The sequence below is a fragment of the Notamacropus eugenii genome, chromosome 3 (genome assembly GCF_028372415.1).
Source record: "Notamacropus eugenii isolate mMacEug1 chromosome 3, mMacEug1.pri_v2, whole genome shotgun sequence".
In the NCBI taxonomy this organism is placed as follows: domain Eukaryota; kingdom Metazoa; phylum Chordata; class Mammalia; order Diprotodontia; family Macropodidae; genus Notamacropus; species Notamacropus eugenii.
Window position 1 is genome coordinate 323393464 of NC_092874.1, and position 15869 is coordinate 323409332.

The window sequence follows — 15869 nt, forward strand, 5'->3', positions numbered from 1 at the left end:
GAATCCAGACCCAGTATTTTTTCTATTGTATCATGTTGCTCCCTAAATACTATTTATCCACATTTTTAATGGCAAGTTAAAAAAACAAATAATAGAAAATTGCAGTTGAATAAATTTTTACCTTCTCCTTATTTTGATACTAATTTTCTCTTTGACATATTTAAACACCTTTAGTTTAAAATATTTCTTCTAGAAAATATTTAATCTAGTCACTAATAAGTATGATTATATTACATTATATTATTATAATTATATTATATTACATTATTATATTATTATCATATTACTTATGATATACCAACCAAATAAAATACAGTGAAATATGAAAATACCATATTGGTTAGAAAATGGGCTGACCCTATTATAGGTGACATGTGCAAAATAAGATGTTTTTAAAAGAAAAAACAGTGCATTATAATGAAAAATACTATTTTAAGTTTTTATGTGAGTTGGACTGAGAAAAATAGTGAGGCCCACATTGTTTATCAATATAGTAATATGAGATATGCTATGGAATAATGGACAGAAACTTGGCTTGAAAGTCAGAAGAAGATCATTTCAATTTCTGTCTCTTGCACATTTTGGCTCTGTGACCTTGGTTAGATCTCCTAATCTCTCCATGCCCCTCAGAAAACTCTCCAGGACAGTAAATTTCAGCGTTGACCCACTATAACAGAAGAAATTTTCCTACCAACTCTTCTTGCACTTATGAAATAACGCTGAAGCTTTATGCTAGGGTTTTTAAAAATACTGTGCTTAGAATCAGGAAGATATGAGTTCAAATTCAATCTTAGAAACTTTCTGCAGTACAGCTCTGGGAAAGTAATTTAAGATATGGTTTTTCCTCAGGATACTCAACTGTAAATAGAAATTATAGTAGCAACCATGTCCCTAGGTTCTTGAGTAACTTAAAGGAGAAAATATTCATAAAGCTCTTAGTACTTACCTGGTTCGTATATAATAAATGCTTGTTTACTTCTATAATTGTCCCAGACCAAAAAGACAAAGAGAAAAATTGTAAATGGATTCTAACTATAGGGTTTAGAACAAGAAGGTAAAGATGAGTGTCTAAATGTATGAATTAATAAGAGACCTGTAGCAATGGATCTGAGTGACAATTGGAGAAAGGGGTAACCGTCCTTGTGTGTGTGTGTGTGTGTGTGTGTGTGTGTGTGTGTGTGTGTGTGTGTGTGTGTGTGTGTGTGTGTGTGTGTGTGGCAATTGGGGTTAATTGTCAAGGGTCTGAGGCCATATTTGTACTGAGGTCTTCCTGACTCTAAAGCCAGTGCCCTCTCCATTGCATCCCCTAGCTGCCCTGGGGTAATTGTCCTTTACATTCAGAAACCCATTATCAAAGATCTGCAAAGTCTGCCCCAAACACCCTCTACTGAATCATGTCTGGGTATATGACTCTGTAGGAGTAACAAATGTGCATCCAAATTGTCTGGGCAAATCTTCAAGGTAACTTTAGTTTTGTAGGCATAGCCTTTGAGTTGAGAAATGATTAATGGCTTCTATGAAAAATTCATGTATTTGACTACATTTGACTGTTATCCCAAAATAAGTTCAGAATTTTTAAGGCTTCAGTATTTTGAGAACCTGTGATTTAAGTGGTGTTACCTCTCCTTCCACTTAGATCACCCTCTATTGTATAACAGATGGCTTTGGGATTGTCATAAAAAAAAAAAAAATCACCCCTAACCTATTTTCCTATCAGACACTGCAAATCTAGCTAGGCTTGTCCTTCCATGACAAGTATATAGCTGAGTTCCAGATGTAGAATTGAAGTCTTTTTAATGTTCAGAGCCTGTGTACCATTTGGGTTTGAACCTTTTCACAAGTCATGTCATCATTTCTCTGATGGCATGAACTTCTTCCACAATGAAGGATGAACACAACCCTATGAGTAGATTCAGCCCCCCCTCTTCTGTCTGTCTCCTCCTCCCCTTCCTTCTCTTCTCCCAAGGAAGGTAAATTTGCATGGCCAAAAGATACCCAGTTGATTTGGGTTTTACTGGCTAGTCTAACCACCCCTCCCCTTCCTTTTCCTTCCTTTTTCCCTTTAGCCTACTGCACAGTGAAGCTCAGGCACCATAGGCCCCCTGTCCTCTGCCTAAATGCTCTCTTCTGGACCCTCCTGGCTTCAGAGTGATTATCAATATTAACTGTTGCTGTTTCCCTTCCAGCCTGAAGTCTTTCTTTTCTTTGACTCATTAAAGAGGTCCTGCCCTGGCTACTTCTTAAACAGGCCTATTAAATGAATGGGCATTACCTCACCCTAAGTGAATTCCTGCATAGACCTTGGCCTAAAGGGGCCAAGGTCTACCAGTGCATCCTGGGTCATCTCTAATCATCCTGATGAATATCTAGTCACTGGATTCAGATGACTCTGGAAGAGAAGTGAGGCTGGTGACCTGCACAGCCCTCCCTCACCCAAAGCAAAGACAAGTGCAAGTCATGTCATCATTTCTCTGATGGCATGGTCATCTTTGGCAATGAAAGATGAACACAACAATTCCTAAATTCATGGATATGAGTGTTATTTAATCTCACTAAGCCTCACTATCTTTATCTGTAAAATGGGGACAATGATATCTTTCATAGTTACTTTACTGCAACCTATACTATTTTGAATATTATAATGAAATTTATATAAAAATGTTTTATAAGCCTTCAAGATGATATAAATATCAAAAATTATTATATTATATGCAAGAAGTAATTAGAATCAGTTAAGAAAATGAATTATTATGGACTACTTTATTTCAAGAATACTTCAAATATTATCTCCATGATGCTGACTGATATTTACATTATTTTTCCTTCAGCTGAAATTTTCTTTTGTCTTCTCATTTTATTCATAGTGAAAATGTCAAAACTGATTCAGTTCAGTTTAATTTGCTTGATCTTTAGTTACTTGACAAGTATTTCACATTCAGAGGGTAGTGGTGTTGTTCAGTTGTGTCCAACTCTTCATGACCCCATTTTGGGTTTTTTTGGCAGAGATATTGGAGAGGTTTGCCATTTCCTTCTCTATCTCATTTTACAGATGAGGAAATTGAGACAAAAAGGGTTAAGTGACTTGCTCAGGATCGCACAGCAGTAGGAGTAAGATTTAAACTCAGGAAGATGACTCTTCCTGACTGACTTCTCGGTTAGAGGACTAATGATTCAGTGGAAATTGATAGTTCCAAGAGGGACTGGCCTTTCTATTTCATTAATAAAGGGAACTCTCTGATGAGGAAACTCCCACTAATAATGCAGTTTAGCATCTCTCTAGAGTCTTAAATACTTACTTAGAAGATTGAGGATTTTCCCAGTGTCAAGAAATCAGTATATGTCAGAGACAGACACTGAATTTAGGTCTTCCTGGTTCTGAGATTGAGAAGATTTTGATCTACTAGGTTATTCTTAGCACTCCTTGTTCCTTCAAATACCACTCCTCAGTAATCAGAGGAAGAAGTATGTTGCTGGCTGCCTAAGTGATTTGGGCAGAAGAACCTCTGTTGAACTCAGATTTCTCATCTGGGAAATTAACAGGTTGAATTAGATAATCTCTAAAATCCCTCCCAGTTCTAAATTCTGATCAGTTGCTTAGCAATTCTGAGGTTTTTCTGTTTTTTGTTGTTCTTTTGTTATTCTTCCCCCTTCCCGGCTTTAAACAGACTGACTCCTCCTCTATCCTGCACTTCCACTGATGATAACCACTTTAATATTTCCATGGGACCTGACCAGATTGACTCCCTGATATCTTTTATGTGGGGATTTGCTGATAAGGAAGTTCCCTCTCTAAATGAGGATTAACTCTCATTAGCACTAGATAGTTCTGATAATAATATTTTCTGGTATAATTGGAGACCTGATAGCACCAAGCCCCACTCCTTTTGATTTTTTCCATTGTCCTCTTGCAATCTTGATCTTTTATTCCTTCAAATGACTCTCATAGTACTAGGCATCTAAATCACTTGTGCAACTTCGGAGAGGATGGTCATATTCTGTTAAATAATGCCATGACTTCCAAGTGATGGGATAGAAAACTTTATTACTTTATTTCTTACTACAGAATAGATAGGCTGCTCTCTTAATTGTTGTTGTTGTTTTTTTTTTGCTTTTTGTTTTTCATTTTTGTTTTGTTTTGTTTTTTTTTTTGCTGTCCTTATATTGAGGAACAATTATACGCTATAATAAATACTTACTGAATACTCTTTTTTCTATAAATAAAATTCAAGGAAAATTGTGAATACATGGTATCTTTAAGAATGAATGTGCTATTTTGTTTAAAAAAAGGCTTTTTTTGGAAACCCCTGAGGATGGATTGATGTAGCACCATACCTCCTTATATCTTATCATATTTGTTGTGAGTTATAACAGAACTACTATATATGAGATGTTTACCAATTTAATGTTTGTTCTATATTTATATACTGAAATAAATTGAAACTCATTTTCTAAGGTATAATGGGTAATCTTCTTGTTAATTTATTGAACTTGACCTAACCTGAGTACATATATGTCCCTTATTCAGTCACTAAATATTAGCTTTAGTCATAACAGAAAGTGTTACTTATTAGTACATAACCCAAACACTTTGTGCACATAAACATTCTTTATTGCTTTTGATGCATCTAAAACATGGGAACAGAAATAAAATTTAAAACTTTATGAAAATAACACTCTACTAGTCTTTCAAGGGAGAAAGAACAATTGATGAATCTGTTCCCTTAGCAGTGAAAATGAGTTACTTCTCTTCTTTACTTACTTGATACCCTAAATTTGAGTACTCCAGGTTGGTAATTTAGGGGAAACAAACTTTTTTTTTCCCCTGAAACATTCTGAGATACACTATTTTCTTATTTTGAAAAGCTTCTCAAATTACATACAACAATTTTGATACTGAGAAATTACAATATATTAGTGAAGACTGAGTTGCTTTTGCTGTGGTCAGAATGTTTACAATAAACAATATGCCACCACCACCCTTTTTGGTTATTCATAGAGATTTTAAAGAATTATTTTGTGCTGTTAATCCATATGAGTAATGATGCCTCCCTTTTGCCTCACTAATGTCAAACACAAACTAATAGAAATAACTAAATAAAGGAATATATTATTAGTTTCTGTACAAGAAGGGAAAAGAGGACAATGCATTGATGGAAAAAGCAATGATACCCCTATTTAAAAATACAGAAATCTTGTAAAGAATGACAAAGGGAAAGTAGCGTACAAATTCTCATTGAACCATACATTAAAAATGTGTCTTTTAGTAAACAACAACAGCAACTAATTTGGGAGGTTATATTAGCAGGGATACTAAAAGATGACACTTCCAATCACCCTCTGTGTTTGGTTTCTATACATCAGTTAGAGTCACAATTAACATATACTGAAGATACCATGAGAAAGGAAGGGATATTTAAAAACTTCCTACCCAGACATTTTCATTTCTCTAACTTGATTTTTAATTTTTGCAATTTAAATTTTAATCTGATCTTAAGAAGAAGCAAAACAACTGGTTGCCATCATTGTAATACTTATCTTTCTTTTATGTGAAGACAGTGAAGTCATTTCAAATTTCTCTACTAGAAGTTAAATATATTTCTTATTCTTTAATCTTCTTTTCTTTCTTTTTTTAATTTCAATTTAATTCAACTCAGTTCAATTCCAGAAGCATATATTAAGTCCCTCTGATGTGCAAAGGCACAGCACTAGGTGTTAAGAATTCAGACAAATTTTTTTAAAAGACTTTTTACTTTAAATTTATTCACTTATTGAAAAAAAAAGTCTTCCTCTATAAAAAACCTTTATTTTAAACATTGTGGAAGATTAACAAGAAGCCATGGTCACTTCAATTGCATCCTAATTGAACTGACAAATCTTTTCTGAATACTTTCCAACATAGTAAAAATTAGAAATTATTTCATTCCTGAATATATGCAGGTATAATATTTTATGTAAATTTATACAATTAAAAGCAATTAAGTTTTCAATGGATTTTTCTTCTAACAGAATGAATTTTTACTTTTTGCATGTTTTGAGGACTGGCCTATACCTACTTTTCTAGCCTTGCACTGGAATTATGTATTCTGTTTCTCTTGATTAACAGAAAATAGTGATGTTGACCAGGAGACAATGAAAGCCAACTCTCAAGGGTTCATTGGATGTCTCTCTTCTGTGCAGTTTAACCATATTGCTCCTTTGAAGGCTGCTTTACACCATTCTAGTTCAGCCCCAGTCATTGTTAAAGGACATGTTGCTGAATCCAACTGTGGCACTTTAACTGGAGCTGAGTCAACACTGAGTGAAACAACACATTCATTTGCAGGTACTCTCCTTATTTCTGTTTCCTGACATGGCTTGCCCATTTAGTGTGTAGCACTCTTCACATTATCATTACTTTACATCAGATGATAGCCTGGGGGTAGTTTTCTACAGCATACTGTTTGGACTGTTCAGCTGTGCTTCTGGCCTTTTTCTTTTCCATGTTCTTTGTTTCTTATTCATTTGAAAGTATTCCACTGAACAGTTATAAATATCTCTGCCACAGAGATTCATACTCTGTGATGTATTCAAATGTTCTGCTCTTCTTTCAATCATGTGTAAATTACTTAAGAACCCTACTTTCTACTTGTTTCTGTCACTGTCCTTTTTTCTGCTACAGATCATTCTGGACCAATAGATGAGGGAGAGCCCTTAGCTAATGCAATCAGAAGTGACTCTGCAATAATTGGAGGTAATAGGGACTATGGTAGTAGTTTCCTTAAAAACTTTTATTTTAATAATTATTGCTATTTGATTATTGGTAAGAAACACATGCAAAGAACTGCAATTTTATTTTAAGAGCTTCAAGTTGTTAGAAGGATCGCCAACAGACTAGTTTCCCTATTTACCATTTTTCTAATATCTTCTTGACATCAGCTTCTCTAGAAATAGTTGGCCTAAGTAGTTGAAGAATCCATTGAAGCATAAAATTTTACGAATAGTTGCAGAGCCATCTAATGCAAGCATCACAATATGGAAATGGACACTAGGTGCCCCTAGGCATGCAGCACATGCTTAAAGAAAAAGCATTCTGATAGCTTCCTGGACACAGGGCTGCTTTTACAAGTGGATTGTATTAAGAGTAATGGAATCTGTGATAAAATTGCTATTTAAAGCACATGTTTTGTACTGACTTAATGCTTAAGAAAATGGGAATTTGCATGTGTTTAGAGGCTTTCCCTAAGGAAAGCATCTTTTCCTTTGATTTCAAATTGAGAAAGCAGTAAGATCCTTTTTAATTTTTTTTCTTCCTGGCAATAGGAATTATGTGCTCTCTGAGACCTAATTATCATATCAAAAAGTGAGTCAAAACAGCACATGTTTATATTCTCTCTCACTGGAGAGGCAGCGTGGTATAGTAGACAATACAACAAATTCTCTAGTCTGAAAATATGCATTGCAATTCTTTGCTAGTGCCGTTTGACCATACCACACTTAGAGCTTTTCTCCAGAGAAAAAAAGAGAATTGTTCAAACACTGATGTCCTGTGCATTTTTCTTAGTTTTTTCCCATTTTATGAATATAAAATGAGTCAAAAGTGGTTTAAGAATATATGACTGGCATCGTCTTATTTCTACAGTGAAATACACTATTATTGCTCTGAACCAGTTGAAAGAAATGTTAAATATTTAAAGGGACTAGTTCATTTATTTTGTTTAAGAATCAAAACTTATCACTGGTGTATAAATGATTCTCAGTATTTCTTCATTAGGGATCTTTTTCTGTGTTGAAAGCGCACAGACAGTGATTATACAGAAAAGTCAGTGACAAAGCATAAAGTTAAATCAGGCCAAAAAGTCTGATCAAGTGGCTGGCACACACACACACACACACACACGTGCATACATAAGTATGTACATATGTATGTACATATGTATGTGTACATATATGTATGATTTGCTTGGGCAAGGGGTCACTGACCTCTATTCTGCCTTGGTAAAATGAAGAGGTTGGACTAGATGATTTTAAATGTCTTTTCTAGCTCTAAATAAAGGAAATGATGAAAGACCATTCTATATCTCACAGAGCAATGAGAAGATACAATTGAATCTTTGAAATAATTTATAAAGCTCAAAGTAGAAAGGAAAAATTAGAATCAACTTTCAAGTGTAAGAATGAGTAAGACTTGAGAATTCCTTTTGGAATGCCCAAATAAATTTAACTGTGAGTTTTCAGATAGATTGCTAATAGAGAATAATAACATAGGTTTACTTTTTGTTGTTGCATCAGAATAGATTCTAATTAAATTAGAATTACCCTGCCCCACCAAGAAACATTTTGTGTGTGTGAGTGGGTGTTTACACACACACATACACACATATACAAATATATACACACACACATATATACACACATATATGTATATACATATATATTTAGTTCAAGAAACTTATGGTATATGCATATATCTCTATTTTAAGCTCTTTTTGAGGGGAAGGGTAATTTTAATTTAATTGGTATGCATTTTATATATATATATACATATATATACATATGAAGGCAAATCCATATCTGTTAAGATGTTAAAATTGACACATATATAATATGATATATTAAATATTTTGCATGTTATATATTTCATATATATTCATATATATATATATGTTTCATATCACATATTTCAACATATAATCAATCTTACCACCTTAACAGATACAGATTTGATTTCATATATGTGTATACACACTCACACACACATTATATATATATATATATATATATATATATATATATATATAATGTGTGTATACACATATATGAAGTACATATATATATGAATTAAATTAAAATTATTCTTCCCCTAAGAATCTTATGATAGTGACATATATGTATATAAATATATGCATATGTATACACCATAAGTTTCTTTCATATATGTGAAAGATCCTTCACTTGGGCTCATTCTTAACATCTCTTACAGATACAGATTTGTTGGCTTGTAATTCACTATTGGATATGGCAGCAAGCATGCTATAGAACACTTTGAGCTACAGTGAGGTGGGAGAACGTTGATCATTTGAAAGACATATATTGTCAGCACAGAACATGAATGGTTTCCCTCAAGTCTGTACTCTTATTTAGTAGATACCTTAACTTTTGACACATTTTTCATAGACTAAATCCAGAATTAGATAATATTTTTTCTGAACTGTTCCAGTTAATTTTCATTCCAAATGACTACTGTTCTCTATCCATTCATTTGGAGAGGTACCATTTACTATCAACCATGTGGTAGTTTCTTCTGAAATTCCTTGAAATTTGAAATCATTAGTGAAGTTTTAAAATTTATAATTATCAATTTGAAATTTGTCACAAAGAGGAAACTGAGCTAAATAAGCTTTTAGTTGAAGACAAATTTGCTCTTTAGATTTTTTTTCATTTCATTTCCAATATTTGGAGGATATAATATACTTGAGTCTATTGATGCCTTTCCATACTGAGTGGCTCAGTATACTCGGTGTATATATACAGTGTACTCAGTGCAATTTCCAATTTTTGAATTATTTCTATAGAAAAGTCTCTCTTTAAAATCCCATAATTGCCTCATAAATGGAAGGAACATCTTCTGGGTGGAGGTATATAGTATATGAATAAAGAAGCCACATGGCACAATAGAATGAGTGCTGCCTCTGTTGACAAAGGACTTGGGTTTAAATCCTCTCTGTGACACCTACTACTTGTGTGACCTTAGGTAATACATTTAGACTTCCTGTGCCTTAGCTTTCTCATCTTCAGAATGTGTTGGACTAGAATGGTTTTTGAGATCCTTTCTGTCTTTGACCCTATATATGGCATGTTCTTTGTTCATCTCCTATTAACTATCGTATAAGTAAGTACTGAAATAATCAGTTGTGCTATGCAATAGGAAAATAAAAATGCTAATTTTAAATTAAAAACAAAAGCCAGAGAATTACAGCTGGAAGGGACTTTAGAAATCATCTAGTATAACCACTTCATTTCACAGATTAGTAAACTGAGATCCCAAAAACTCAAGATTCTGTGAATAATAAATGTTAGAGTAAGATTTAAACCTATGTCTTCTGACTTCAAACCCTGAACTATTTTTCTCTTCTTCATGGCAGATATGCTAAAATCCAGTCCCTTACCTCTCCTTAGAATTAAGTTGACTATGAATGAATCAGAAAGGATGTTTTAGTCTCTAGGAAATTTGCCTTCAGGCTTATAAGCTTGACATCAGTTAACATTATTTAAATGTTCAGTAAGATTTACAATGAAGAGTGCTTTATGTCTCTAACTGTGTTTTGTTGTACAAAATTCTTGAGATTCTAGAATTCTTAATGTGAGAAATGAGCTTAGTTCTAGGGGGTTTTTTGTTTTGTTTTGTTTTGTTTTGTTTTTTGGAGTAGGGAAGGCAAGGCAATTGCAATTAAGTGACTTGCCCAAGATCACACCCTAGGAAGTGTCAATTGTATGAGCCAGGATTTGAACTCAGGTCCTCCTGACTCCAGGGCTGGTGTTCTATTCACTCTGCCACCTAACTGCCCCTTAGTTTCAGATTTTAATACCTTCTAGGTTTCATTTAATGTCTCAAAAGATTTTCCATCCATAATGGTTTTATTTAGCTAAGAAAATAATTTATTTAAAAAAATTATACCATGCAATTAAAAAAAAATAATCTCACTCTTAATCAAGATCTGATTTAACTAGACATTGTTTTTATACTCATGGCCCACATTCTCTCTACAGTTTTCTTTTAATGGGAAGGAAAATAACCTCCAGGGGAGAAAGGCACCTGTGAGGGGAAGTCAAAGATGGCTGAATTAACCTGGCATTTTGATGCTTAGTCTAAGACTAAGTAATACACTAAAGAAGAGTTTTTATACTTTTAGGTTCTTTAGTCCATTAGCATTAACTATTGTTGAAATCATTTATAAATAAATAACTTAAATTTCCTATCTCTGTAAAGTATTTTTATGCTAATTCTATTTCAGAGTTAGTAAGATTACAAAAGATGTTTTTGCTAGATCTCTAGTAATGTGAACATGGGCTACCACCAACATTCAAAATGAAATGAAAAGTTTGCATAAACAGAATAATTAGTAGTATTTTAAGGTACAAAAAGTACTTTCATAACAATAAATCAGTGAAGTAGACTGGAATCTTTAATTGTACTTATTTATTTACTTCCCTAGAATAATGTTATTTTCCCCCCAGAATATCCCACTTTCTGCATTTAACAGAAAAAGAAACAGAGGGTCAGAGAGGTTACATGACTTGTCCATAGTCACACAGTAAATAAGTTTCAGGAGCAAATTCAAAGGCCTGTTAAATCTGAGTCAATCACTTTTCTCTCCACTATTCTACCTCATAACTACACTTAAACTATAAGCTTCGATGGGATATTCAAAGGACCTGACTGACTAAATCAAAGGTTATTAGTTTTTTGTGTCATGGACCCTTCTGAAAATCGGCTGATGCCTACAGATAGATCCCTTCTTAGAATAATGATTTTAAATGCATAAAATAAATGGTGCCCAATTACATTTCAATAGTATTTTTGTTGTTGTTGCTGTTTATATTTTAAATTCTCCAGAATTCAGGTTAAATATACTTGGTCTAAATGGACTGAATAGTACAATATTGATATTGCCACCCAAACCACACTTGTTACAAATTATACATTTCAACTTATTTCAGTCAATAAGTTCTAATCTTTGACATTTAAATTTGAATTAATGACATGTCAAAATAAGAATCTGTAAACTAAAGACACATCACTTTAAAAAGTGGTCATAACATCAAAATGAGAAAATATATATACTGAAAACTTATATTTTGTTAAAGAAGGCTATTCCTTCAGGTGATTTCCTTAAAAAGCTAGAAAGCTTTTAAATCTAAATAATTATTAATATTTAACAGAACTATATATTACAAATGCTAAATTCCTCTATCACTAGTACATTAGCTTTAATGCTAAAGTTAACCTTACTGTATGTTAATGAGAAAAATCACAGTGACTGAATCAGCAAATCTTAAGTTCAACTTTGACTAATCAAAAATTTGATGAATACTGTTGGTTATCAATGATCAGTACTACTCCACAAAATTTTCGGGATCTAGAAATATCAGTTCCTGCTTCCAATATATATATGTATATGTATATGTATATATATATATGTATATATATACATATATATATATGTTTACATATTTGTATGTAACTTTAATCTCACTAGAGACAGTGGCTTGATTTCTAAGCTTGCCATATCATTCACTATGTGCAATAAATGGAATTGTGATTAGTGCAGAATCTTAATATGTTTCCATTTCTTTCTTATTTGGTAAGAGAACAATTTCAAAAGATTTAAGATATTGCCTAGTTAGACAATCTCAGTTTCTTCTTCTCTATGGATGATTTAAAAAATGTAGAGAAATATCTATAATCTTTTTGATATTGGGGTTTATGTTTTTTTCAATATTACTACAGTACGCATATTCACCGGTCTGTCATCATCAAGGTATTTCAAAGTAATTGCATTGCACCTCACACTCATTCTAATCTCATGAAAGTATTTGTTTTATTATTAAACACTCCAAAATATGTATTTTTAAGCATTTAAGCATTCCAGTATGTAATGTCTATACAGTGATATGGACATGAGGGCCTATGAGGACATCTAAATACATTCAAATGGATTCTTACAAGTTTAGATTAAAGCCATAAAATAAGAATGTGACATACAATTTGATGGGGCCCAGAAGCAATATAAAATTTATGATACTACTTGTGTTATGATGTTAGAAATATATGGAATTCCAAAACTTACAAAATAGATTATTGGCTTTCATAGAAGTTTAGGAATTTTATCTCTTCCAGACCAATGAAATATGAGGGTACTTTCTATTCAATCATCTCTTTTGGAAAAAGACTTATTATTTGGAGACTAACTCCAAGTATTGTTTTTCTCTTTACCCTACTAGGTGTGATAGCAGTTGTGATATTTATCTTCCTTTGCATCACTGCCATCGCAGTACGGATTTATCAACAGAAAAGCTTGTATAAAAAAAATGAGACAAAGAGGGCAGAAAATGAAGACTGTGCAGAGACTGCCCTGAAAAGTGAGCTCACCATGCAAAATAGAGTTAATGAAAATCAGAAAGAGTATTTCTTTTGAATGGAAGTTATGATTTAATTTAATACTACTATAGTTTGACTTTCTTGCTAAGCCAGGGGCTCTCAATGGACAAAAAGGAAAAAAAAATAACTTCTTGCACTCAAAGTAAATGCAATGGATTTGTGGAATTCTTAAACTGCATACATTTCAGTCTCAGTGATTGGTCTAGGAGGCCTCTTTCGATGACATATATTCCTTAGATATCATAAATGCATTTTATGTAACAGTGAATTAGATATTGTAACCAATTTCATTGTTGGTAGTTTCTGACCGTTCTGATGTGCTCCTCTACACACCTGAAGTTTAACTTGTATAATGCATATGGTTTTTAACTGAGAGAATTGTTATGAACCTGTTACCCTACTCCTCTTTTAAAATGAAATTCAGGAGTTTTGTTCAAGGACAAAATTCAAAGTTGAACTATTATGCTTTGCTATGATTAATTTTTTTTTTTTTTTGCTTATGCTCCCTTTAGTTACCCCTTATTTATGAAAAATAGAATGGGAAAAGATAATCGACTAGCATGAGCACGTAGTTGTGAGTGATATAGCCAAGTAATGCAAAATAAATAACCCTGTTGATTTTCTCTGTAAGGTGGTCAATATTATGCATTACTAGACTGAGAATGAGACTGTTTTAGAATACAGGTTTCTGTTCTTGTTTGTTGACTCAGTTGGGTTAAAACTAATGTTGGATATAAAGTAAGAGTAGTCAAAATGTGCAGAAATGGGTTTTCAATATATGGTGATGTTTTTCTTTTCAGTAATTTGTTATCTAAGTTTAGGGATGGCAGCCTGTAATTACTGCCTGGTATTAAACTCATGTAGAATATATGATTTTTGACCTATATTGAATGCTTGATTCATATACTTAGTTCTCTGCAAACTCATTCTTTGTCTCCACTTATAGTTAAAGGAAATATAAACACGAATATTTTCCCCAAACATACAGAATGGATATGTTGATTGACTTTTACTGAAGTTTATTATATTCCTTCCATCATCTTAATCTATAACTGAATTCTACAAGCAGGCTTGTCATGTGTTGAAAAAAAAAGTTCTATCTTATTAATGTAAATTTCCACTTCCCTTTCTAAATGTTGATTTATTTCTAGTCATACATTTTCCTGTATATTAGATAAGCCCTTATTCTTTTGTTCACAATGTTTTATTGCTTTGATATTTCTTGGAACAGAAGATACAATGACAAAGTTAATATTATTTCCAAAAAAATTATTGTAAAGGAGAAAGCATATTGTTCTACTATCACATTTACTAAATTTGCTTGTTTAGACCATGATACAACTGCAAAGCTATACAACTCTTATTGAAGGATAACATGAATTATTACTGAATAAATTTCATTGTGATATGTAAAAAATATGAGAGAAAAATTTAAAGTGTGGTGTTATGGGCATAATTCCATGATAATTAGGAAAAGACAATTAGAATGTTGCGTATTACTATCATTTGGATTCCAAAAGCCACTTAAGAAGAGGTGCTATAGTATTCAACTCTCTTACCTTGTGCTTGTCAAGTAGAAGCTTTAGTTTCTTCCCACCAGGAAAAATTGGAAATGTATATTTACATCCCAGTGACCTCTTAAAAACAAACAAATACATTACAGTTCTGTTTTTTTCCCCTGATAGAATAAAAACAAAGCCTGCCTTTTTTATTGTTGTTTTTTCCATAAGTGAAGTGTTTTCTCTCATAGCATTGTTATTTACATTGATGTTGCTTTGAAGGTATGTAAAATAACAATGGAGGATTCTAATCATGCAGTGATTTTAAAGTGGAAGAAAAAAAGGAATTGTCATTATAAATAATAGATTTAGTTTTTCCCAAAGACTTGTGATGGTTAGGAAAGGATCATACAATCTAAACATGGGTTTGTCAAGGACATGTGTCTGTAGAAATTATTATATCACCACACAATTCACAGGGAGGAATTGTTCATTTTATCCCAAAGGAGAATTAACTGGATTAGTATTTGAAATTTAAACAGGTTCATATTTGAAAAAGCAGCATAGACCATTGTTGACTGCATTCCTAGAGGGACAACAAAATGGTGGCGCCAAAGTGCATTGAAACATGACATACCATCCAGTTGTCCCTTCACTGGCCTTCTTTCCCAATTTGTAACCTTTCTCCTCTTGTCTGTTAATAATAAAAAAGCATTTTTGAAATAAAATGAGGTACTATTTTTAAAAGTTGTATAAATGTTTTAAATTGGGGAAATATATGCTAATTTTTTTCTAAAACAGTAAAAACTTTTAGATGTGTGCTTTCTGTACTGGTCAGTGTATTTCTTTATAAGCTTTGATATATTTTGGGCTGTTATGGTTGGTTATCTAATACTGAAGTTACCATGGTAAGTACTTTTTAATCAAATAAAAAATGGTACAAAACTACATTTTTTTTTTTACTGATGGCTATGTATGAAGAGAACCTACGAATTAAGACATATATTTTACAGTTAGACTTTTTTTTCAGAAAACACTTTATTCAGTCAAGCATCAAGTACTGATTGATTCACAAATGCACTCTGCTGTGAATTTTGCTCTTGTTTACATTTTTATCTTTACGTAGTTTTATCAGAGTACATTTAAAACATTCAGGACTGAATTGTAAACCATCTAATCAATTTTAAAGGATAAAGCAGAAATAGAAGAGTATCTATATTTCTGATGCTGTA

The 15869-nt window shown here is 32.6% G+C and overlaps 1 protein-coding gene across 1 annotated transcript in view; it reads left to right on the top strand.

The window, feature by feature from the left end:
* The window catches only part of CNTNAP4 (contactin associated protein family member 4), a 676519-nt gene extending 661063 nt beyond the window's left edge, over positions 1-15456 (top strand). The window contains exons 22-23 of the mRNA XM_072596864.1: positions 6104-6322; positions 12982-15456. Of these exons, the coding sequence (XP_072452965.1) occupies positions 6104-6322; positions 12982-13175 (413 nt within the window). The 3' untranslated portion in view covers positions 13176-15456. The remainder of the gene's footprint in view (positions 1-6103; positions 6323-12981) is intronic.
* The last annotated feature ends 413 nt before the right edge of the window (positions 15457-15869 follow it).